This window comes from Numida meleagris, chromosome 4, assembly GCF_002078875.1.
Source record: "Numida meleagris isolate 19003 breed g44 Domestic line chromosome 4, NumMel1.0, whole genome shotgun sequence".
NCBI lineage: Eukaryota > Metazoa > Chordata > Aves > Galliformes > Numididae > Numida > Numida meleagris.
Genome location: NC_034412.1, coordinates 94949028 through 94974181, shown reverse-complemented (window position 1 = coordinate 94974181; position 25154 = coordinate 94949028). Strand labels below are relative to the sequence as shown.

The 25154-nt window shown below is 43.4% G+C and overlaps 1 protein-coding gene across 1 annotated transcript in view; it reads right to left on the bottom strand.

The window, feature by feature from the left end:
• The window catches only part of ADRA1D (adrenoceptor alpha 1D), a 40951-nt gene extending 36418 nt beyond the window's left edge, over positions 1–4533 (bottom strand). Inside the window, exon 1 of the mRNA XM_021396914.1 lies at positions 3207–4533. Coding sequence (XP_021252589.1) covers positions 3207–4173 — 967 coding nt within the window. The 5' untranslated portion in view covers positions 4174–4533. The remainder of the gene's footprint in view (positions 1–3206) is intronic.

Here is a 25154-nt window from a genome sequence, read left to right as displayed (position 1 = left end):
ATGCCCGTGGGGTGGTGATGAAGAAAGGCTTGTGCTTCCTACGGTCCCAGCTGGGGTCCCAGTTGGGGTCCTTATACTCCCTAGACACTGAAGAGTGGATGGGAAGCAGGGTTATATCCTCCTCCTTTTCTTACTTAGTTTCTCTCGCATCACAGTGGAGAAAGGAGATTACTATCTACAGGTGTTACATGGAGGATTCTGGTTCCTTCAACCATTGTGCAAATGTCTACTGAAAGGACAAATTCAGCACCTAAATTTGTTAGTGGTTTTCCACTAGCAGAAGAGCCAATGAATTCTCTGTGGTTGTGTTTCTTAAGAGAGAGTTCTTGTGTAGATTCTCCAGTGCATAATAAAAGGTTGAGCTGATACAGCATTGAGCTTTTCCTCATGTGGGCATTTTGCTTCCACTAAACTTCAAAATACCGAGACTAGGTTATATCTCATTTCTTTATAGCTGAGATGGAGGAGGTACTGATGAGACAACCAAAGGGACATCAATTGTATTGTACAAAATACCCTTAAACACCTGCCCTGTATCTCTGAGAAGCCTCCGGTTATGTTGCCTTGTCAGGTCTTTGCTAAGCAAAGAGGCACCCTGGCATAAATCACAACCACCACATGGGATAACCAGATAAAGCAGCTTGGTGGAGGTCTACTACACACCCAGCAAAAGACACAGCCCATTAGGGCTGTCTTGTAATTAGGATTTTATCTCTTGTTGAACAACCTGTGGCTTAAAAAGCCTCATTAGCCATGCAAACCAGTAATTGTGTAAAAACTCCTGGAGATGGCATCGTGTGCTTGGGGACATGTATCACAAACCCAAGAGCTAAATTACTCAGCTGATAAATAGAATGTGGAGGTGTTTGGAAATGAGAACTGATTTAAAGAAGCATGTTTGCAGATTATTCAAGCATGGAGAAATGACTGAGAGCACTCAGTGCATACATGGGTCCTGTTACTTAAAATCTGTAGTAGCTTCTCAGCACTGATGTGATAAATATTCATTTTGTTTAATTAAAGTGGAAGCTGTGCTGCAGAAAGATGCAAAGACATGCTCAGCCTAACACAGACACTGGTGACAGAGCCAGTGCAGATGTTCTGATTACTCAGCCCATGCTATGCAGAGCTGGGAGGTTTTTCTCATCACTTATCCCCATTCAGGCAACAGTTGGCCAACAGTCAATGACGACTTCTTGCAAACTCATGACAAATAGAATAAGAAAGTCAAAACGTTTTGATATCTTCAGAAGAAAATAGAGCACATTCATTACATTTTAACGTGACAGCTCATGTTGAAATGCACCTGAGTGCTCATTTTTTAATAAACTTCTATTCATCCTTTCCTTAAATTGGAGCAATATGTTTAACTTCAAACGAAAGCGTTATTCACTTCCAATCAGTGTTTCACTTTCATTACAAATATATACATTTATAACATTTCCCGTTGGCTCCGAACGCTTTCTCATGTTTGTCCAGCAAGCAAATACAAAGGACATTCCACTTAACCATTTACAATCTTCTTCCCAAAGAGAATTGCTCAATTTATGGATTTGCAGTGAACTTCACTGATTTCTCTGAATTTCAGACCCACCTCCTCAGCTGTAAAATCAGACTGGACTTTGCAGAAGTTTCTGTTCTCCTCCTAGATAGCATTAAATGATTAGCAGGCTTGAATCGGGAAACGCAATTAATAAAAGGGAGGTGAAATCAATGGCAGCATACTTTTTAGACACAAAATAAATGAACTTTTGCTGTGTTTATATTATGCACATAATACGGCAGGAAGTGGAGATCAAAACTGTGTTTATAAAGAACTTGCACACTTGGAGGAAGAAAATAGGTTCACAAGAGGCACTTAAGGAATGAAGACTGGATGTTTAGCTGGCGTAAATCAGCATTTTCCTTTTACTTCAGTGCAACAGTTGTGACTTACATCATTGCAGGAGTTGGTTCAAGGGTTTCAAGGGAGGACAGATGAGATTCAAAAAAATACTTTTGCCTGTGGAAAACACTACAAAAATCTCCCAGTATTGAAAGGGGAACTGAGCTATTCTAAGATGTTGGGTTTCATAGCTTCATAGAGAAGCTTATTACAGCCTGAGCTAAACCAGCAACATCCTTACTCACACTGGGTGAAAACTCTGAAATGCTGAGAGTGTTTCCCTACTTGGACACAAGTAGTGTGGTGGACTGTGGGACACAAAGATCCCACCCAACATTGTGACAGACCTCCTTGTCTTGCTAAGCTCTGTGCAAAGCCCATCGTGTACATTCAGAAGTTATTTTAACACTTTTTCTTTCTCTCCCGATTTAGCTACATCACTCCAGATGATTCATCTGATCCCTTGAGTTGATAATTGCTGTTCTATGAGATGGTGGTGAAAAGCTCTGGATCCCTGCACTCTGTGGGCCATGTGTTGTGTTTGTGCTGGAAGGGAACTTGTCAAAACTTAAGAGCACAACCTGGCAGACAGCCCCAGCTGAGCACCCATAGACAGGAGCTGAGGACACGACTCCCACCGGAGGAGGAACACCCAAGGCCATCACCAGTCAAGGTAAGACCTGGTCCTGCTCCAGGTCCCAGCACAACATCAGCATCCTGAGAAGTCAGTGGGACTCATGTTTCAGCCTCTGACATAAAATCGTAGAATCCTTGTGGTTGGAAAAGACCTCCAAGATCACCAACCATTCACCCACCCCCACCATGCCCACTAACAGTGTTCCTTGGAGGGTTAAACTTCCCTCATCTCCAGCATCATCACCAGTTCCCAGCTGGGGTGGGAGCCCTGAGCACATGGAGGCAGATCAGTTGCCCTTCCCAAAACTGGGGTGAAGGGAAAATGGGGACAGATCTGTAAAGCTGTTGGGAACCGTTACACCATAATTACAGCCTGTTTGATACAGAGCTGCTTCCTGCCTCCCCAGCCTGAACTTCATTAATTAAAGTGCTGAATGCAGAATAAATTAATTAAACCACTCTTTTTTTTTGTTGCTATTTTATCCAGTTGCTGTATATTTTGATAGATTATGTGCCTCCGATTAATAAATATTGAACAAGTGTTAATTAACTGGATTAATTCATGGCTGGTTTCTTTACCTATCCATTACCTTTCCCTCATATCCACATGAGTTGTGCCCTGAAAGTTTTTTCCAAGGAGTAAGGCCCCAGGGCTCTGGCTGGGACAGGGGATGGAGTCACTTACCAAAAGGCAGGACGAAGAAGAAGGGGAACCAACAGAGGATGAAAACACCCACAACGATGGCAAGAGTCTTGGCTGCTTTTTTCTCACGGGAGAACTTGAGGAGTCGCACGGAGAGGGAGCTCCTGAAGTTGTGCCCCTTGCTCCGGGTGCTGGAGAGAGGCTCCTCCAGCACGCTGCGGCAGTGGATGCGCAGTACCACCTCCATGGATTTATTCCTCTCCTTCTTGACCCCCGCCTCCAAGCTCCGGGTTGTCCTTCTGGCCACCACGTAGATCCTGAAGTACATCACCAGGATGACCATGAGGGGCAGGTAGAAGGAGAAAAGGGAAGAGAACAGGGCATAGCCTGGCTCTTCAGTGATGCTACAGATGCTCTCATCTGGTGGTGGTGGCTCCTTCCACCCCAGCAGCGGCCCAATGGAGATGACCATGGAGGAGAGCCAGACCACCACCAGGATGACTCCAGCCTTCCTCTCTGTCATGATGGTGGGATACTTGAGGGAATACTTGACGCCGATATACCTGTCCACGGAGATGATGCACAAGCTCATGATGGAGGCGGAGCAGCACAGCACGTCCACCGCTGCCCAGATGTTGCAGAAGATGCGACCGAACACCCAAAAACCCAACACCTCCAAGGTGGCTGAGAAGGGCAGCACGGTGGTGCTGAGCAGCAGGTCGGCGATGGCCAGGTTGACGATGAAGTAGTTGGTGACTGTCTGCAGGTGCCGGTTGCAAGCCACCGAGAGGATGACGAGGATGTTGCCCACGATGGCTGAGAGGATGAAGACAGCCAAGAAGACCCCGACGCCCACTGCCTGCACGTCCAAGGCAAAAGTCAGCGTGGTGCCGTTGCCTTCGGGGGACTCCTCGCCTTGCAGCCCCCAGGACCGGTTGGCACCGCTCTGGCTGCCCTGCCCCGTCCTGTTCCCACTCAAGCTGCCATTGCTCAGCTCAGGGAAAGTCATCGTAAAAAAAGTCCAGGCTCCATGGAGGGCGAGGAGAAAGCGACGCCGAGGCGCAGCCCCCCCGGCATGATCCTCGCAGCCCCCTCCACGACTCGCTCAGCACCTCACCCCAAAAACTGGGGCAAGGTCTGCCTCCCCCCAGCCGGGATGGAGGGACGGAGGAGGGATGGAGGGATCTCCCAGCCCTCTTCACGCCGGATTGCGGTGCCCCCCTCCCCGTGACGGCCCCGCCGCCGTCCCACCGGGGGGGGCAGCGCGGACGGGGCCCCCGCGCTGCCCTCGCATGCTCCGGGGCTGCGCTGGGGCAGCGGCTGAGCAGCGCTCGGCGGCTCCGTTCGCTTTCCCCGCTCGGTCGAGAGAGCTCCGGGAGGGGCGAAGGGAGGGAAGGAGGGGTGGGCCGGTCCGGGGGGTGTCAGGTGGAGGAGGAGAAGGAGGAGGAGGAGGAGGAGGAGGTGAAAGAGGAGGAGGAGGCGGTGCGGCTCTACGGGGCGAGGCGAGCCCTGGGGCAGGGCAAAGCCGGTAGCACAGCCCGCGGGGAGGCGAAGGGATGGGGGGACAGGCACCCATCCATGGGGACAGGACCCACTCGGGTGGAGGCAGCCACTCGCGGAGACAGGACCCACTCGGGGAGGGAGAGGAACTCCCAGGGATGGGGACGCGTGGGAGAGTGGAGAAGCATCACAGCGGGGGGGGGCAGCGGCGGGGGGAGCGAGCACACATTCGTGGACATCATCAGGCACCGCTCGGGGGTTCAGGCAGCGCTGGGATGCAGACACCCCAGAACGGGGCAGCACCCGGGGGCCGCCGTCCCGCCACCCGCAGCCACCAGGGAGCAGCAGAGCGCAGGGATTGCCCGGCGGCACGGACGGACAGCCCTCCCCCCAACCCCCCCCCCCCTTCCTCCGGGGGTCGTTGGGGTGGGGTGGGGCAGAGGAGAGGATGTAGTACCCACTGTGCCACAGACCCGGCCTCTACACCCCACCGAGAGGCTGTTCGGAAGGGATGGTGGGTCACCCACGTCTTCAGCATCCCTTTGGGAACGTGTCCTGTAGGGTTGGCAGCCCCCCTCTCATCCCACCAGAACGATGCCCTGCAAGGCAGGAAACCCTCATCCCTCACTCCCCATCTTCAGCGTCCCACCACAATGATGCCCTGCAAGGCTGGCAGGAACCTTCAATCTCCAGTACCAGAAGGATGCCCTACAAGGTTGACTGCTACCCTCCAGCTCCAGCATCCCAACAGAATGATGCCCTAAAGGCTGGCAACTCCCTTCTCTCACGCTCCATCTTCAGCATCCTACCACAATGATGCCCTGCAGGGCTGGAAACCCTCAACCTCTACCACCCATCACCCATCTCCAACACCCCACCAGAATGATGCCCTGCAAGGCTGGTAGGTCTCTTTTCATGCCCAGCACACAGGACTTGCAGCAAGTATCCTTGCCAACACTGGTCCTCCCCACCCAGCTGCTCCTGCCCAGGCATTGTGCCTGGTTTGTGAGCCTGCTGTCCCTTGTTCATCCCTTCTAACAGCAGAAGGGATGATCGATGTCTTGCATTCAGCAACAGCAACTCTATATGATTGGCCGCTCTGTGTTTGCAACTTAACCCTGCTGCAGGACTTTGAAACAGTAGCGTGTGATTAAAACACATATAGGCACATAGTTCTGGATAATTTAAACAGTGTTGCTGTGGGTTTTTTTTTTTCCCACTGATAAAACCAGATCCTGTTTATACTGGTTTCCTCCCAATGACCCTACTGTCCTGCCTCCATGCATTGCGATGGGGACTGACTCCAGTGTTGGACTGGGGTTCTCCCTTGGCTGCTTCCTTCTGTTCACAGAAAATATTTCCTTGGAGTGTGTTTACCCAAGAGTTTTCAACTTTTCTTTCTTAACAAAAGTAAAATTACATTAAAAAAAGGCTTTAAAGGGCTGTTCAAGTAGATAGCGAGGTGATTTAACTAACAGAGCAGGGCACGTCTGTTGATTCAATGGATATGAGAGCGAACAAAAAATGATACTACATAAATTCCCATATATTTTCTTTGACAAACACTGCAGGAAATGACACATTATTGATCTTCTTCATTTCTTTTGTGTGCTTTTCTGACCCTTAAGATTTAACCCGTCTTCCTAGAGCTGGGTTTTTGACCCTGCCGGGAACAAGCACAGTAGAGCAACTGGAACACGCAAGTAATCGAGAGCAAATACTGTACAAGGAAAATATTCAGAAGGATGGTTTTGCTCCTTGCTTAAAAAAAAAAACAACAAAAAAGAGAGAGAATTTTAAAATGTGATTAAAAAAAAAAAAAGCCCAAATACTCAACACTTGAGGTCAACTTATTCCTTATGTTTTGATGAAAACATGTCAACCAGCAAAATGAAGAATGAGGTTTTGTGTCTTATTAGATGCTAAGCTCAGCATGGGATGTTTTCAACCCATGGAATTTTGTAGCTGTATCCCTGTAGCTACCAAGATTGCTGTCCACATAAACATGTATCATCTAATCTATGTGACATAGAGATATAAAGAGAATGTGCATTTCTCCAAAGTTAAGGCTGGACTGAGCTTCTTGTGTGGAGCATGAGAAGCTTGATGGTTGGAAAAGAAAGATTTCTCCCAAAAGACATGCTGACAAATGCCAATAGGGTGAGGATTCCATTTACCCTGCATCTTGCCTTTCTTGGGTGAGCTCTCCTCCTCTTCTTGTCTCACTGCTCTTTGGCAGCCAGTGACAACTTCCCCATGTTGCTGGGACATGACCCAGCAATGCACGAATCCTTTGGGGTGGTGTTGATGCCTTTCTCCTCCCAACAAGGGAGAGCACATCCTACACCATCACTGCAGCTCAGCTAACAAGCATCAACACTATAAAATTCAGCTACCTCATTCCTTTCCATCTGTCTCTTTGTTTCAGACTAAACTGGGGCTATTACAGTTAATTTAAGCTAAGGAGGGACAGGTTTATACTAACTCACTTAAACCCAAATCCAAGTGCTCGTGTAGGTCTGCACTGAGGAACAGAAGTGCCTGAAAGGAACACAGATCTGCGAGACCTTGGGGCATGGCCAATCTTTTGGGTTGGAGCTGGTAGGAAGAGCAGCTTTCCCCCCTTTTTCATAGAATTATAGAATCATTAAGGTTGGAAAAGACCTCTAAGATCATCGAATCCAACCATCAACCCGTCACCACCATGCCCACTTTGACATGCTGTGGTCCAACCATCAATCCATCATTGGTATGACCACTTTGGCAGCTCTTTCCTCCCCCTATTTTGCCCTCTGTCTGGGGCTGAGTTTACCCTAGGACTTGAATTTCAGGCACGGGTAGCTCCTTGTAGCAATGTGCACGGGGGCTTCTTAAATAAAAGGCCACATAAACCCCATGAACATGTTGTAGTACATCATAGTGATTGCATCTTGTGCCTGTATCTTGTAAAGGGAAGGCATTTTTTCATTGCTGAAGACCACAGCTTAAAGCACTTTGATCCACATTTGCATGTATTCCAGATTTGCACTCGCAGTGCTGTGCCCTCGGTGCACCTTTCCTCTGCAAAGGACAATGAGCTGCGGTGCAGCTGCCTACAGCATCCCCTGGGTCCAGCAGCTGGAGAGACAGATCCTGTTCTCATCATGCTGGAATTATAGTATTTAAGTGATTGTAGAGATGGGCATGACTTGCCATGGGCCAGCAATTCAATGATCCCCTGGGAAATGGGTCTGATCTTCATTGCCGTGTCCAGCTGGAGGCTGGTGAGCTCTGCTGGCTTCTCTGATCCTCTGACCCCAGGGCTTCAAACATAATAAAACATGGGATAGAAGTGATTGTGAGCGATGATTCAAATCTGTGCTGCTGTCTTGCTGGAAAGAAAAAAAATAGAAAGAACTAAAATTCACAGCTCATCTCTCACGGCATCGTCCCCTGAACTATCCCGACCACTGACAGATCAACACCATTACTATTTTTTAATGCATTTGTTACTTTTCTGCCCTGTCTGTGGATATGTCTTTTTGTTTGTTCCTTTGCCTGTTTAGTTTTATTTATTTATTTTTAAATTTTATTTTATTTTCTCTTCCCCATTCGCTGTCTTTCTGCAGTCCTGGTGGCCACCAGTGGTCTCCGGACCTCACATGGAAGGCCAATGATGGCCCAAGCCCATTTACTGAAGATGGATTTGCTTTTTCCAAATCCACCTCTCGCTGCAGCTTTCTCCTCCTACAGCAGACCCCAATGCCCCCCTATCCTCTCCAACAGAAAGTCTCCCCTGATACAATGTACATTCTTTTTAGCTGCTATTTTATGCCTTGTTGCCAGATGATGTGAGGACTAATTTATGAACTTCTTATTATGAGTATTATTTTAATTTTGGGGAGCCTGAATAGAAAAAGACCAAGGGGAAAAGAGAAAAAAAAAAAAAAAACAGAAGGGAAAGGAGAAGGATAACCAAGAACATTCACTTCTCTCTGATCATTCTCTTAGTGCAATGAAGGCTCATGTACTGAGCCTGGCTGTGGTCAACAGCAAAGACTCTCAGGAACAGAAATTACTTTGGATTCCTGGATGCAAGAGCAATCCTCTACCCAAAATCTTACACACAGCCTAATACAGATAGCAGGAGACAAGGAAAAAGACCAGTCTGTTTAGTGTAAGGAGAAAAGCTCTGAATGCCATGCTAAAGCAGGTAGGATGGGCAGATAAAATAAGGAGATAAGCGTGGTTTACAGAGCTGGTTGGAAGTATTTGTTTTTTCACTGGAAATGTTGATGTGTTCAAAATGAAGCATTCCGTGGGGATGTTCTGTTTTGTCTTTTGGTCTTTTAAGAGTTATAGAATAAAGCCCTTTAATACCAAGAAGAGCGTTTTCAGATTTGTATTTCAAAATGGTTTGGGGTTGGGGGGGGAGAAATGAGCAAAATGTAAAACCAATTACTTCAGAAATGGCAGACAGAATTAACAATTAGCAGAACACTTGCTAATGATCAGTTTAAAAAGAGCAGTCACTGATGTACAGAGTAAAAATAAATAATAGCACAAAAGACACATCAAAGCAGAGCTAAATATATAAATAAAAATGCTACAGAAGGTCAAAATTGCAATGAAAGTGTTCTCTGTCATCACAGAAGAATATTTGTGCTGACTGTTTGTTTCTCTTTGAGACATTTTCTGTTCCCCAAATGTCAGTATTTATTTGCTATTAATATTTTTCCAACCAGGGAGAAACTCAGAGCATCAGCTGCCCCAAATGGCAGGTATGGGAACAGCCCTGACCAAAAGCTCCTCTGATTTGTGAATGTTTGCCTCCCATGGATGCATTTTTTTGATCATAAAGAAAAGCCCCAAGAAGCAGCTTTGTAAAAAGGATGCCAAACTAAAACTTGGCTCACAAATAGAAGTTTTCATGATGTTGTTCCATCCCAGCAACCATTAGATAACCATAAGGCTTGAGAAAGGCCTTGTCCCAAATGCTGCTGTTTAAATAAATGATGAATAAAGGAGATATTTGGGGAAATGGTTTTCAGGAGCACCAGGAGGAGAGGAGAGGAGGCGAGGGTTTAGCAAAGTGTCCCAGGTGTTTGGCTTGAGGACTTTAAGGCCAGGTTGTATGGGGCCCTGGGCAACCTATCTGATGCCAGATCTAATGGTTGGCAACCCTGCCTGCAGCAGGGCATTGAAACTAGACGATCTTTGAGGTCTCTTCTAGCCCAAGTCATTCTACCATTCTATCATTCTATGGCTTCCTCATGGCCATCAGGAGCAGGGGACAAGTGTGCTGCCAAATCTCTCTGGGCATGGTGACCATATGTGAAGGCGCCTCTGAGCTCTGAGACATCCTGGGCACAAAGGTGCAGAAAGGATATGGACAAAGCAAGGAGAAGAGAGAAGCACTTAGGGCAGAGGGTGACACTGGATGCTCATGGGGTTGCTCTGTTAGCAGGGCTGGGGCAGAAGGCTGAGCTGACCTATGGTGTTTGTCCAGGCCAGGAGCGTGCTCTGCATGGAAGATCGTGATCTTAGAATCATAGAATCACTGAATCATTAAGGTTGGAAAAGACCACTAAGGTCATCAAGTCCAACCATCCAAATCTTGGTTCCTTTTAAGCCCAATACCTTAAAACCTTCTGGCAATCCAATTTGCTTGATGAATACATATAAATATAAACAAAAGTATAAATGTATATAAATACGATATCTATAAATTCAATGTACATTGTGATTTCTTGCAGTAGCTTGTGTGCTTTCTTGAGTGAACACAGAGATCTCCCAGCCTTCCACCCTTTAATTTAGCACAAACAAATACAAACAAATATAAATCCATGGCATGGAACTGTCTGGCATAGGCTCAGGCTAAAATTAAATGCTACAGACTGGGTTCTGTTCCTCAACTTTGCCTTCAGGAAGGAACAATCAGAGTTACTTTGGCAGCTACTTTGTGATAGGGAAAAAAGATCTGGGGTCAGTAAGTGTGCATTTATTATTCTTTCTGAATGTCACCCAAAGTAGTAGAGAATGAGGAATAAATGTTGGGGTCATTTATTTGCGTGGCATTCATCAAGTTCACAGCCTGACTGGCCTCCTCACCCTATGTACCCCTCGAGGCAAGTGTCACTAAAGGAGTGCTTGGAGCTGCCCATGGATGAGGACACGGCACAGGTACCACCAAGAGGTCGGACCCAACCACCCAATGCACACTGTGTCCTTCCTTCTGATGGCAGTGACTTGGGGGTGGCTCACTGTGCAACCTCTGCTGGAAAACAAGCTCTCTTGTCTTACTGTCTTCAGTCACCAGCTTTGTTTGCCTCTTGCAATTTAGTTCCCATTTGGTGTGTTGTTTTGTAATTTGGTTTTCTTTACAGTTTGACTCCATGCTCCGTTACAGAAGCCAGATTTTAAAGAGTGCAAATCGAGCTTGTACTTCAATAAAAGAACATGAATGTCTGGTCTCCATGAAATGATTGCAAAGCAAAGGGAGTGTAGGAAAAAAAATGCAATGTATCGCTCCTTTCTCAGGTTTTAATGCCAGTGACGAGTGGCAATGTCTAATGAAGGCCTGCTCCTGTGGTCTCTTTCAACACAATTAAAGGTATTCACCATCACTCTGGGAACAGATTCTGACATCGTTTCTCCCACCGAAATAAAGGCACTATCCTGTTTTACATCTTCTGAGAGATCTGGCCCAACATACGGATGTGCTGTCCAGCTGGCTTTCTTCTTCATCCAGCACAAATGCAATCCCTCACTGCAGAGGCTGTTCTTGCCAGATCTGGTGACATACAATGCTCTGATTGCTCACCGAGTGCCTGTTCTCAAATGTGTTTTGGGAACTCTTGAGCTACCTGGGAGCGTGGGTAGGCTAGAGGAAGATCATCTACTTCTGTGCTTCACAGTCTCAAAGACTTTTTGGGTCTGTAGCATGGGTAAATTAGGATCTAAGAGAGTTACATTTCTCTCTTATGCTTCTCTTTTTCATTCCATTAAAATGTAGCCCATTGTGCAGTGGAAGCCTATGGCAACACCAAGAATGGGAGGAGGATATCTACTTAACCCCATGACCACATCTTGGTGATCACCTCAATCTTCCCTGTTCACGCTGTGGAAAGTAAGAAATGCATTTCTGGGCCTTTTTGCTCAAAAGCTCACATGGCTCAACTTGGCTCTCACCAGTGCCCAAACTAAACCAGTAAAAGGTGTCCCCATGAGCGACAACCCAATAGTTTTCCAGCCTGGGAATATTACCTTCAATAAAGAGATTGCATGTGTACAAATATCCAGCGTTGTTAAAAGAAGAGCAAAATAACATCCCCAGCTGCTAGCCCAAATATTGCAATGTGATACAACCACAGAGTTAAAAGTGATAATGAACTTAGCAATAGGCACAGCAATGGGCATGTAAAAGCATTAGCCAGATGTTTGCTTTTCACATGACACGTGTAGTATAGGCTTGTTCTCTGCCCCCTGGCTTTAAAGCTGCTGCATAACTGCATCCTGATTTAGAGGCCAGAAGAGAATACTGTCTTTATCTTGACTAGCAAAAGAGAGAAAACACTGCTGATAGCCCTCTAGTCTGGAAGTGAACCAGGTCAGCATAGCCCCATTAAGATAAGTTTTGCTGAAGCAATGACCTTACTGAACTGCTGAAGCTATGTGGATGGCAGCATCAGTTTCTTATTAGTTGTTCCCAAGTAGATCTCTGATCTTCACCATTGCAGTCAGCGCACTTGGCTTCCCAGCACATGGCTTTCCGTTAGCAGGCAGAGCTAGGGAGGAGAATGAGGAATGCTAAATGTAAGCGTGCCTGGTACTCCAGAGAAATAAGTACTGCTTCTGGAGGCAGTGACTATATGCAGATGCGTTATCAGGTGAATGCCCATCCAAGGTTATAACACATATGATAAGCTTGTTAGGCATAAGTGAGATGCCTTAAATCAGTCTTCCCTGTTGTTCACTGTATAGATGTCTCTTCAGATAGGAAATGGCATGGAGCTGCAGTTCCCAGTCTTCTTCACTGGTGGCTTTGCTATGGGTATGAATCTTTCAGTGAGTGATTTCCATGGGGGTTGGAAACCATGTGTTCATAGAATCGTGGAATCATTAAGGTTGGAAAAGACCTCTAAAATCATCAAATCCAACCATCAACCCATCAGCACCATGCCCACTAAACGATGGCAAACCTACACGGTGCAACATTACCCATGTTTGTGACACCTGGATATTCTCGAAGAAGTCAGGTGGTCACCTCCTCCTCCTCCATGCTGCAGCTAGGTAATTTAGCCACACTGTTGGGTGGACCTTTTACCCTGGTGTTTCTGATGCTGACACTTTTCAGAAAACCACTTGGTAATTGTAGCATGTTCCCTATTTTCTAAGCTCCTGGAGTGCTGGGTGTAAAATCCAAACCCATTAGATGTGGTCGGGATGGACCAGGCTCTGAGTAACCTGATTGAGCTGTGGATGTCCCTGTTCATTTCAGGGTAGTTGGGGTAGATGACCTTTAAGGGTCTCTGCCAACTCAAAAGATTATATGATTCTGTGATCCTGTGATCAAATCTCTTTTTGTTCCACTGGTAAATTACTATCCTCATTTACTGCGAATCTCCTTCAGATTATACCTTCCAGTTGTGAGATAATTTCAAAAGCATTTTACACATTATCCCCCCAATAAAGACAAAGAAACAAGGGTATTAATCAAGATCCTTCTGGGAAAGTAGCCAAGTCCTCTGTCTCCACTATTAGATTTCCTGGATCACTGCAGTCCCACATGTTGGTCACTTGCCCTCACAAGGCTGCAGGGTGCAAAGTATGGGGGAGATGGAGGATATTTTGGCATATCTTGGCATGCTTCCTAATTTTTTCCTTTCTGAGCATTTCCTTGGAAGTCAGATAGTCCTTGTTGTGGTGATACTGGCAGGGAACTTGCTAGAGTCATGCTTTTTTCTAGTGATAATTCCATGGGGTCTGCTTGTGTTACTGCCTCTCAAGAGAAATCCAGGTTTTACATGCTAGTCAGGAACAATCTCCCCAAAGGCAATATCTGAATCAGTCTTTCTGATCTTGGCTGTTAGGCTTGAAACCTAATGAGTCAATCAGACAAAAGACATGACTCCCAAAGACTCATGGAAATTACTGGGCAGAAGACAATGAATAATCTTGCGTCAGCTAAAGAGCTAAATCAGGTCGAGGGAGATCAGTCATTATTAAAATGGTCATCATTATTTTTAGTAGGGACTGGAATATAAATATACAGAGAGGAAAGGTAGAGAAATACACTTCCAGAAAAGGGTACATTAAAAGCAGCTTATAAAACTGGTAGGTACACAAAACAGATTTTTTCAGCTCTGTTCCAGGAAGGAAATAGGATTTACTGTTTGCTCTGCAGTGTTTGGGTAAAGTTGTGTCCAGAAAATCAAAAAAGAGATCCTTGCTGTAAAAATTGTATTACAGTGCTGCTAGATGGGGGAAGCCTGGAATGGTTCTGAAGTCTGCAGCTGCTTCCAGCTTCTGGTTTGGAGCAGTGCTGATCACATGCCATGATGCAGGAGCAAAAAGGAAAGTGCAGTAATCTAATACAGATGTTTCAGCAGTGAATGACTCCTCAGTTTCGACAACAGTTCTCTGGTATTCAGGAAATGACTGTGGTTAGAGATTAGTGTTTTCTACTGCTCCTCTGCCAGGATGAGGGAAAATAAATCATGAAAAATGAATGCAAAATTTGAAAAGCTGAGAGGCGGTTTTAGAGTTTGTTTTTTTCTCCCATGTTTAGAACCATATTTGCTGGAGAAAGTGTGAGAAGCAAATGTTTGCCTTAGGTTGTATTTGTTTATTCAGAATATAACTGCCAATTGCTACAGGCGACAACGACAAAAATCAGGTTCTCGCCATCCAGGGTGCCTCCCAAATCCAAATAATTCCCTGTAATGGGAGCACCTTAGCACAGCAGGGTCAGGAGAGAGGGTGAATGCAAGCAAAATTAGCAGGAATGCTTGCTGAGTGCTAGGAAAATAATTTGTCTAGGAGAGCTCTCAGTATCCACTCTTGTTGACTTCAGACTCCTTCAACACAGAGAATCTGCTGCTGAAACCAAGATCAAGATAGTCACTGGCAAATGAAAGTAAGAGGTTATTACTGAATATCATGCTACAGGTTAGCTTTGATGCAGGCTTGGCCCCAAGTCCACACATAGCTAGTTTAAGGGACATTAACTACAACATTTAATGATGGGAATCACAGAAGCACAGAATCGTAGGGGTTGGAAGGGACCTCTGAGATCAGTTTTGCTATGAAGTTTGACTAAGTAGATTAGGAGTCCATAAGCTGGGAAAGAGCTGGTTAAAGGTGAGAATGAAAAATCAGCTGGAGTGGAGAAGGACAAACTGTTCCTTAGCTCTTCCAGAGGAAGAACTGTTGTCCACTGAATGAAACTCACATATTAGATGTACATGGAGGATGTGGCCATTTAAGCAACAGACTTTCTTGTCAGAGGATGTTGTGGCACAGAAAGTGGCTCCAGGGAGATTCCACACAAGTTTGTGAAGAAAGATCTCCTGGGACTTAATAAATGAGCAAATTGCATGAGATTCAGGAAATCCTCTGAGCTGAAAGTATTTATCAACAGTGGGAGCGCTCAAGGGACGTGCTCTGTTTTCGTGCCATATTCTGGCTCTCCCTAAAGACTGACAGAGAAACACGTGCTACACTGATAACTTTAAAGCCAGATCTGGGAACATCACCATCACAGGGTCCTTCTCAACCAAAGGCATGCTTCTGATTCCTCTCTGTCATGTTGAAGAACCACACTGTCACCCTCTGCTGTGCCCTGTTAGCACTGATGTACCTCTTTAACCTGTGCTGCCCTATCCATCCCCTGACCTACCCTGAAATCTAGTGCTAGTGTTGGGCTCCATGCTCCAAGGCTGAGAGTATTGACACAGGTAGGAACGGACATGGCTCTGCCATTGTGCCAATGCCACTTGTTTCCCAGCTGCCAGTTCTGAGGGTACTCAGATCTATGTCCAGCTGAAGGAATTGGGGAAGATTTGGGATGCTCTGCCTTCAGGACCTGGCACAAAACATAGGGTCTACAGCTTTTCTCTGGACTTTGCGATGGTAACCTTCCCTTTTCTGGCTGTGAGTGCTGTGTTTTCCCAGAAGAGCTGTTTCAGCATCACCAGATTGGTTAATGAACTGGAACAATTTCATCAGAGATGAACCTGAGTTGGAATTCAGCCAAGAGACATAAATGGTTCAAGTACCTGATTAGGATACAAGCTTAAGCCAATTTGCAAGCAAAAACAAGGTCTGTAGGATGTAAGTCAATTCCTATCATAGTCATCATCTCAGGACATGAAATGTAAGAGAGATGAATCTCCATGTGGTTGGCAAAGATTAGAAAATGTGTTGTTTCCTCCTCATATGATATACTTAATTCCTAAGTATCTGCTGGACAGGTTGAGTGGATTCTTTTCAGTGCTGATTGTCCCAAAGCAATGCTACATCCTTCAAAACAATGTACTCAAAGCAATATGCTCCTATTAAACTACACAGCTGAGAAATTTGCTTAACTGGAGCTTCTCTAGAAATCAGGTCAGATCCACGACAGCACATCACAGTGATGGTCATTTAATTGAGATTCATAGCCAAAGGAGTGCATTCCAGGCAAGGTCCGAGCAGGGCATGATACACATTCAGGTTTCTGGGACATTCATCCAAATGCTGTTGAAGAATGTGAACAGCTCAGTGCTTGCTGATTTATTTTGTACATTTGTATTGCATGCTTGCCACTAACTCTTGGCAATCAGAAACACAAGTCATCATAAATGAGACACTCAGATCTCAGATTTCAGTTTTTAGCCAGGTGCTTTCAAAACAAAGGGAAGAGTCAAACACATGGTGATGACACTATGTTGTTGTAGGTGTTGCTCAACTAGTAAATCCATAACACTGCAAGATTTTGACAAAATTCCCAGGCAGCAAACCTTTCCCTTGCTTCAAAAGGGGATTTATATTTATAATTAATTATATAATACAAGAGGGTTATTAACGATTGGATACTGAGGAAGAAGAGTTAGGGCCAAGATATGTAAAAGATCTGCTATACTGTTCAAATGAAAATCCTGGCTAATGCTTTCACTCTTCTATTGCAATGGAATTCCCTTGAACCAAATAAAGCTAATCTTGTTCATAGCAAGACACTGTTGGTGAGGCTGTTGAGCTAAGTACCACTGCTTTTCTTTTCCTTGATCTTGACTTTTTAAACATCAGTGTATAATAAGATGACAAATACTGTGTATTTAGTAAATAAGCAAACAAACAACAACAAAATCAACACAAGACTCCTTGCACAGAGTGCACAGAGTGTAAATAAAGTTTGCAAGTCACACAGCTTAGTGCATTTCCAAGAGCTGCTCAGACACAATGGCTGTAAGCATGATATAGGTGGGCATGCAGAACATAAAAAGGAAAAGAAGAGATAAACTGCACAATCAGTAACGTTCACCTTTAAGCCTATCCAAATAGCAGGATCCAGCTATTTTTTCTTTTTATTGTTTCTCTGTCATTTAAACACAGAGCCCTAAATGAAAAGAAGATAAGTGTGAGAAAGTTTCTAACTGAAGCATTACAGGACATTTCCTAGAGGATATAAAAATTCCCTAGAATCAGCTGCTAGAGGAAATATAAAGCAAGGAGATTCAAGCACCAATTAAGCAGACAGATAAACTATAAGGAATATAAACAATCAGGCCACGAAACTGGGGAAAAGCTCTTCTCTGTTGAATTTCTCCATACTCTCTGTAAAACTGTGTATCCAAGGGAGCTGGAATGGTCTTTGGGTTTTCTATAAAGCTAGGATGAGAATCACCCCAACAAACACTCCAGCAATGGCCCAGAGCTGTGGAAAACAGCCTTTCCTGCTGTTTGGCTTTATTTGATGTTTGATTTGGTTTTAGTGTTTATGAGAGATGCCAGAACTGATATGCTTGGAGGAAGGTCCCTTGCGTAGCAACAATTCACTCCTTTGCTAAGCAGTGATTATATTTTGATCGTATGCCACAGCCGCCTTCCAGCTCTCAGTGTGAAAGATTCATGTTTCATTTCTGAGTCAATTTCTGGAAAATTAACAGAATTAGGCGAAGTGATGCATATTGGTGGCAACTGAGGGATGGGAGTAAGGAATTCCTCGATCCAGATGTTTCTGGAAAGAAAAGAGAACAGGGAGTATATAAAGCAGCTAGAATGTTCTAGACATTATTAAGCGTAATAATGCAGTAGACTACTACACAAAACAACCAAATAGAAAAGGAAATGTTAAGAGTTTTCATTTAATACGTAGGTCCTGACTTAGAAGATAGAAGACAGTTTGGATGAGACTGAAATAATGTCGAGGGATATTAGGAAAAAAAGGAACAATATTGATAGTAGTCTTTGGAAAATCCATTTAATCAAATGGAAGTAGATAAGATCCAGGAGAGAACTGTTCTGGAGAACTGGCAAAGCCTTAAGAAACTTCTGTTAAAGGGAGACAAACAGACCCATCCGAACATGAAGAATGGCCTAAGAAAGTGGTACAAATCTACTTGGCTATGGCAACTCTTAGGGATTTCAGAGATAGGAAAGCATACAAGGTCTAGAAGCGCTTAGGGGCAAATTTAACAGATGAGATCAAATATATAGGGACAAAAGCGAGACTGTCAAAGAGAAGAAAATAAACAGATGAACATAAATATATAAATATAAATATATGAAGAGTGAGTTGAATGTGCATGATATAGTTGTTTCTCATCTCAAGGAAGAGAAAGGTGTCAGCCATAAAAAATAGAGCTATTCAATGTGTGGTTTTTTTTTTTTTTTCTCAGATGTGAGTTCTCAGATCTCAGTTTCCAGAATACCATTGAAATGGTTGTGCCCCCCAGGGGTGGTCACTGGGGCCTGTCCTGTTTCATATCTTTATTGAAGACCTAGATGAGTGGATTGAGTGCACCCTCAGTAAGTTTGCAGATGACACTAAGTTGGGAGGAAGTGTCGATCTGCCTGGGGGTAGCAAGGCCCTACAGAGGGATCTGGACAGGCTGGATCTCTGGTCTGAGGTCAGTGGGATGAGGTTCAACAAGATCAAGTGCCGGCTCTTGCACTTTGGCCACAATAACCCCAGGCAATGCTACAGGCTTGGGGCAGAGTGGCTGGAAGACTGTGTGGAGAAAACAGACCTGGCAGTGTCAGATTGGCATTTGAGTGGAAAATAGTGAAGCATTAATAACTATTCTCTGAAAAGTATCAGACAATGTTTTAAGACAAAGTAGTAGAAGTCCACTGTAGGAGGAGTACCAGTCAACATTTTTTATTTATGATTTTGCGATGCTACAGACTGATGGCATTTACAATCCGTATCAACAGGCAGGAGGAGGCTGCCAACATATGAGAGAACAATACCGAAATCTAAAATTGTCCTGAAAAATTGGAAAAATTGTCTGGAAAAACAAAGTCCAATTCAATAATGCTAAATGTAGAGTTCTATCTCTAGGTAAAAATAATAATCTCTGCAGCGCACAAGAGCAGATGAATGGCAGCAACTAGCAGAGGAGAACTGGGGCAACAGCAGACACACAGTGCCAAGAATTCATATCGTTGTGAATAAGGAAACTGACCTATAGAGATGGGAATGCAGCAGGGAATCATCTGCATGGTACTGTAAGCCATTAAAGCAGTTCTTATTATGTACTCCTTCAGGATGATAACAGAACGTAAGTGGTGGGTACAATTTTTGGTACCACAGTTTAAAAGAGGTGAACTGGGTGAAGGAGTTCTTCGGAAAACATGGAGAACAGTACGAAATATCAGAGGAAACTTGACATATAAGGAAAGCAGAATGAAACTGTTGTTCATATTGGTGAAGAGGCTGCTACCTTCCAACATGCAAAAATAGAGGGAGAAGAGGAAAAAAAAGTGTTTCATTCCTTCTGGGGAAGACAAAGGGTAAGGGGATTAGAAAGTTTTGCCTAACATCTAACGTACACCTTTTCTGGTACAAGTCTAAGAAGGACACTGAAGCATTCATGTCAACAGACTGGAGAAGATATGAAAATCCTGCTCTTTGTTTAAACTTGGTTTAAGACTGACAAAAGAAGAAGTGATCCTACCAATAGTAAGGGGCTGAATTAAAGGACATCCAAGCTGCCCTTCCAGATCCTTACATACTTCAAAGCGACCTGTAGGAAACATATTCCTCATACAATTACCCCCATATTCCCCATATGCCCAACAACCTATACATGCTGAGACTTTTAATGCTGATATTCACAAAATCACAGAAATGTAGGGTTTGTAAGGAATCTCTGGTAATCATATACTTCAGCACCTTTGTTAAGATGGGTTCCCTATAGTATGTTGCACAGGAAAGTGGTCAGGAGGGTTTGAATATCACAAGAGGAGAGACTCCATCATCTCTCTGGGCAGCTTTTCCCAGGACTTTGTCACCCTTAAAATCAAGAAGTTCTTTCTCATGTTCATATGGAAATTCCTATGTTCCAGTTTGTGTCCATTGTCCCTTGTCCTGTCACTGGGTACTGCTAACTGTTGCTTCTCTCCAGTCTTCTCTACCCAGTTACATCTCAGGAGAGACTACTGAAAGGTTGTCTAATTATATGATCATTGCTAGGACTGGTTTTGACAAAGAAATAGTGGTAACTTTGATTATGAGAAAGTTTTTGGCTTGTGATAAGCTCTACTACTAATTCAGAAAGGAGAACTCATAGGATTATTGATGGTAGTTGATGAAGCAAAGGCTATCTTTAGTTCGGTAGTGTTGGTTGGTCAACTGGTCTCCCAAATTCCGCGTAGTACATCATTTCTATGAAGGAGGCTACAAAAACCTTGAGGTGAACAGGAATTATAAAGTTAGGCACCATGCCACACTCATATGACTATGTTCCTTAGGACCCAGTCCCTTTACTTGGAATGAAGATGCCTGTCTATTTTACTGATATCATCCATTATGGGAAATAGAGTTCTGTTGAAATTTCATAGAACCGTAATATCATATACTGATCTAGAAGTCTAACACTGTTTCACTAGATCAGGTTGCTCAGGACCATGCTAAGTTGACTCTTGAACACCTCCAAAGGCAGAGCATCACTTCTACTTTCTATAGGTCTGCTTTTTCAGAGTATAAGTCTGTTTCTTAGAGGGACTGAAAGGATAAAACTGAAAGTAGTTTCAATTCTATAATAATCCTGAATGCCAAAAATCAGGTGTTAGAAGATGATGCAGAAAAGAACGAATTATAAATATAAAAAAAACTAAGTAAGGAGTGAAAAAGGATGGAAGTGAAGGGAGAAGGAGTTAATTTTTTTTTTTTCTATGTGTTGCAGTATGTACAGACAAACAGATAACGGGGTGCTAAAGTCCCAAGTTCTTTGCTATTTTGATTGGCAAAAACAACATAAGTAAGTCAGATATAGTTAGAGCTTGTTCCTACATGTCCAGACAGCACTGTAAAAATTTAGAAATTTAAGGAGTGGTGAATCCTGCCAGCACTTTCTCAGACATGTTAAACCACTGAGTTCAACACTGCCACTTAAGTGGGGAAAAGTTTTCAAGACTGTGTGCCAGTCATGTCCCTTAAACAGATTGGTCTGAAGTCTTCGGTCAACAGCCTTTTGAAGGCACATTCAATTCTGAGGCCCTTTGGAAACCCTACCTGGCATTAATTCCATTTGTATTTACAAATACTATAAATTGTAAGCGTCACATGGACTGATATCTGCAAAAAAGGTTGTTATTTTTCAGACAGTTAGGAATAACAAGTCATCCTGCAGGCCAGAAAGCATAATTTCCCATTTGGAAGAATGTAAAGAATTAATTATTTGGCAGAACAAATGTACTTGTAAAATTAGGCGTCAGAATACATTTTCCCCTTTGATTCCCTCTAACATTCTCAGTTAATCCAACTCACCCCACATATACAAATCATATACACCATCTGTCTAGGAGGAAGAAAAGGAATTTTAAGTGTAAATGAGTAAAAACTCATGATTTGGGAGTAAATATCCTGGCTTGCTTGAAATCATTTGATCCACAAACAATTCAAAAATGCTTGAGCTGCATTTTTTGTCCTTGTTTTTGTACATGTTTTTCCATGGTTATCAAAGGCCTTGTGTCTGAAGCATATGAGAGCTGTCCAGGGTGAGATTGTCAAGAACGGCGTCCATACATCCACTTCTAATCCAGGAATCCAGAAAATACCACAATAACGTGGTAGAGCCTGAATTCATTAAGAACCATTCTATCTCTCCAACATTACCTTGAAAATCCCACAAAAAGATATAAAAAGGAATATCCATCTGATTTACTTACTTCAGAAAAACACTTCTGTTTGGTGAAATGCCTTCCAGACAAAGGTCGCATTAAAACACTGCAGCACTGAAGCCAGAGCAAGCAAAAAAATGTGTACGTGTACATATATATATATATGTAAAATGCATTTTTAAAAAAGTTATATTTGCTATTGACTGGTTAGCAGTTTATTGCATAAATAAAAATAATTTCTTGTGGAAAGGGGAAAAAAAAGGCCAGAACAACAACTGGAGCTCATTGAGGCCAAGAGCTCTGGCATCCACATGGCTTTTCAGAAACACTAAAGATTCCCAAAACAAAAAGCAGCTAATTTCTGGGGCACGTGGAGGGAAAGTTGCAGAAGATACAACTAATAACAGAGAAAAACTTCCAATTACAGTGATAAAATCAGATATCTCAGAGCATTTGTTTTGCGCTCTGTCTCTAACATGGATAATGCTCCAGGTGACATCCTGCTGTCTGCGTTTATTAATGAAGTAATTGTTGGAACTGGGTAGCTTCAAATTGCATTGCCAAAAATAATGACCACTCACATGTAGATTGTTATCCATTGGTACTCCCAGTTATTCCTCACAGCTCACACTAATGACAGGTGATAATAAGGCAGTGATCAACAAATCAGCTGCTGATAATGTTTGCACTGTGACTGCAGGTTTGTAATTCTAGATTTTATTTGCATGATCACCCAACACAAGCCACGCTGCTTTGACAATGACAGAACTTCCAATGGCTCCAGGAACAACTGACTGAGTTACTGCAGCAAAACACTTCTCCTCAGTGAAATGCCTTCCAGACAGAGGTCACACTGAAACACTTTGCAGCATTAAAGCCAGAGCAAACAAGAAAGTGAAACACAGCTTCTCTTGAGGTTTATGTTTTGCCCCATAGCTGGCCATGTTTAGTGCTGGTTGCAGAAAATGTAGATAAACTGATCAGCCTGCTGAAAACCGAATATAGCGTGGTCAGGGGAAGGGTGCAGCCAAAGAAAAGTCAATGGTGGCTGTTCAGGTTTCTGTGCTGGCAGTGAGAGGAATTTAAAAAGCACTCTGAAAGCATCAAAAAATGGAACCTCTTAAACCAAAGTTTGGGTAGAGAGTGGCAGGGACAGGCAATGAAGAAATAAAGCAGGAAAGCTTAATTCTGTGGGTGCACAGCTACAGCCAAGGAGATGGGAAGAGGGAGCAGATGAGGCCAGCTGCTTTGCTGATGGAGAAAAAGGGAGGGCACTCATCTCCTGTACATGCCTTCCTATTTTTACACAATTTAGAATATGTTCTGCGAGAAAAAAAGTATCCTTGTACATGTAAAAGCAGTTGTAGTGCGCTGTGTTTTTTTTTTTTTTAATGAGGAAATTACAAGATGAACTTTCGCAAATTGTGGGCAGTTAATAGCCTGGAAAGTTCAAAAATGATGTTTCATTCTACATCAAATGAAAGGATGGAGAATAAAAACTGAAAGTAAGCTTCTTTCTTCATTGTAATCTGCCTTACACTGCTGGCCCTATAATAATTGAAATCACCACCTTTGTAGACATCGGTTTTTGTAATAGAAAACCTAGATGGAAGATAAGGAGAACGCATCATTTGAATCATCCCTTACACCTTGCTGGAATGGGACCTGTGATGGTCAGCATGTAGCTGGTCTGCAGCACTGGAGCTGTGTTTGATGGACGTGACCATCAGAAATACAGCACCGCACAGAGCAGTATTTCCTTTGAGCATTGCGTGAGATTATGTTTGCTAATTCCTTTTTGTTCATAAATTGAGGTCAGCAGCATCACAGTCTAAGCTGAGGTAATTGCAAAGGCTCTTGCTCAGATTCAAATCTCTGGCAATTTCTTACAGCCAGTGAACTTCATTACTACAGCCAGCAGCAAATTAAGCATTAGATTTATTTGGCTCCTTCTTTTTTAGCAGGTTGTTGCAAATTGTTGTGATTTTATATGGCCGCTTTACCTGCAATGAAGTTATTCTGTGGTTCTGCTTTTCCTCCATGGGCATGTAGTTTAATTTACCAAACTGCAATCATGCCAACATTAATTGTCCATAATGAGTCAGTCATGCAAAGTAAAACCTAACCAGCAGGAAAATATTAGAAGTGTTTAACTATTTTTTTGTGCGCACATTAATCTACTAACTTTAAAACTAAAGAACATCGTCAGGCTACAAAGGCACTCATTATTAAAATTAGGGCTGAAACTCATAGTGCAGAAAACGATCTCATGTGGCAACTGTGACTTACAAATGGTCATTACTTAAAACAACAAGAAGTTATATTTCAAGACTTTAACTATTCTGTCAACAGTATCAGATTAACTTGCATTAATTTCATGTTTGCTTCTTTTCTTGACCTGTGTGACAGGCGCATGAATTTGTTAACATTTGTCATTTATATCCATTTAACAAAAGGTGACGGAGTAACTGAGGTTACGGGGGAAGGAGGGAATGAAGCAATAGCCAATGTCTACTTAGAGGAGTGTATTTAAGCAAAACAGTGGTGAACCACAGCCATACAATGTTTTTCAATTATGTTCAACTTGTCTGAAATTGCAGTCTTTCTCATAATTCATGGGGAATTCAAGCACATGGCTCTGGTGATACTGAAAACAGGGATGTTATGTCAGTGAGTAATTAAGCTAAGTAAACAACGTATTTGCTGAGTTTGAGATATGTAAAGTCCTCCCAAGGAAAAATAAGATAAGAGTATAATCTTAAGTATTTTAGGAATCTTGTGGCAGCATATTTAGTGCAGTCCAGCGGGATAACCATGTTTCTTTTCTGAGCATCCTCTTCTGAGCAGATTTGAGATAACCCTCACGACTCTGCTCTCAAAGGAGAGCACTTTGCCTAATCCACTGCAAAGCTGCCTCTATCGTTTAGTAATAATCTGATAGATTGAGCCTGGCACTTGGAAATTGGGAGTGTTTTTTGAATTGAACCATGCATTTATGGCTATTAACATAACATGAAATAGTGCCATTTCACAGCAGCTGATGAGCTGGAGCATGGAGTTTGTCACAGTCCAGTGGATAACAACAGGGAAATTACAAGAGCACTTCAGTGTACAACCAGTAACTATTAAATACTCTTATACATAGGAGCAATTTGCAGAAGAAACCACCCCATATGAAATAAT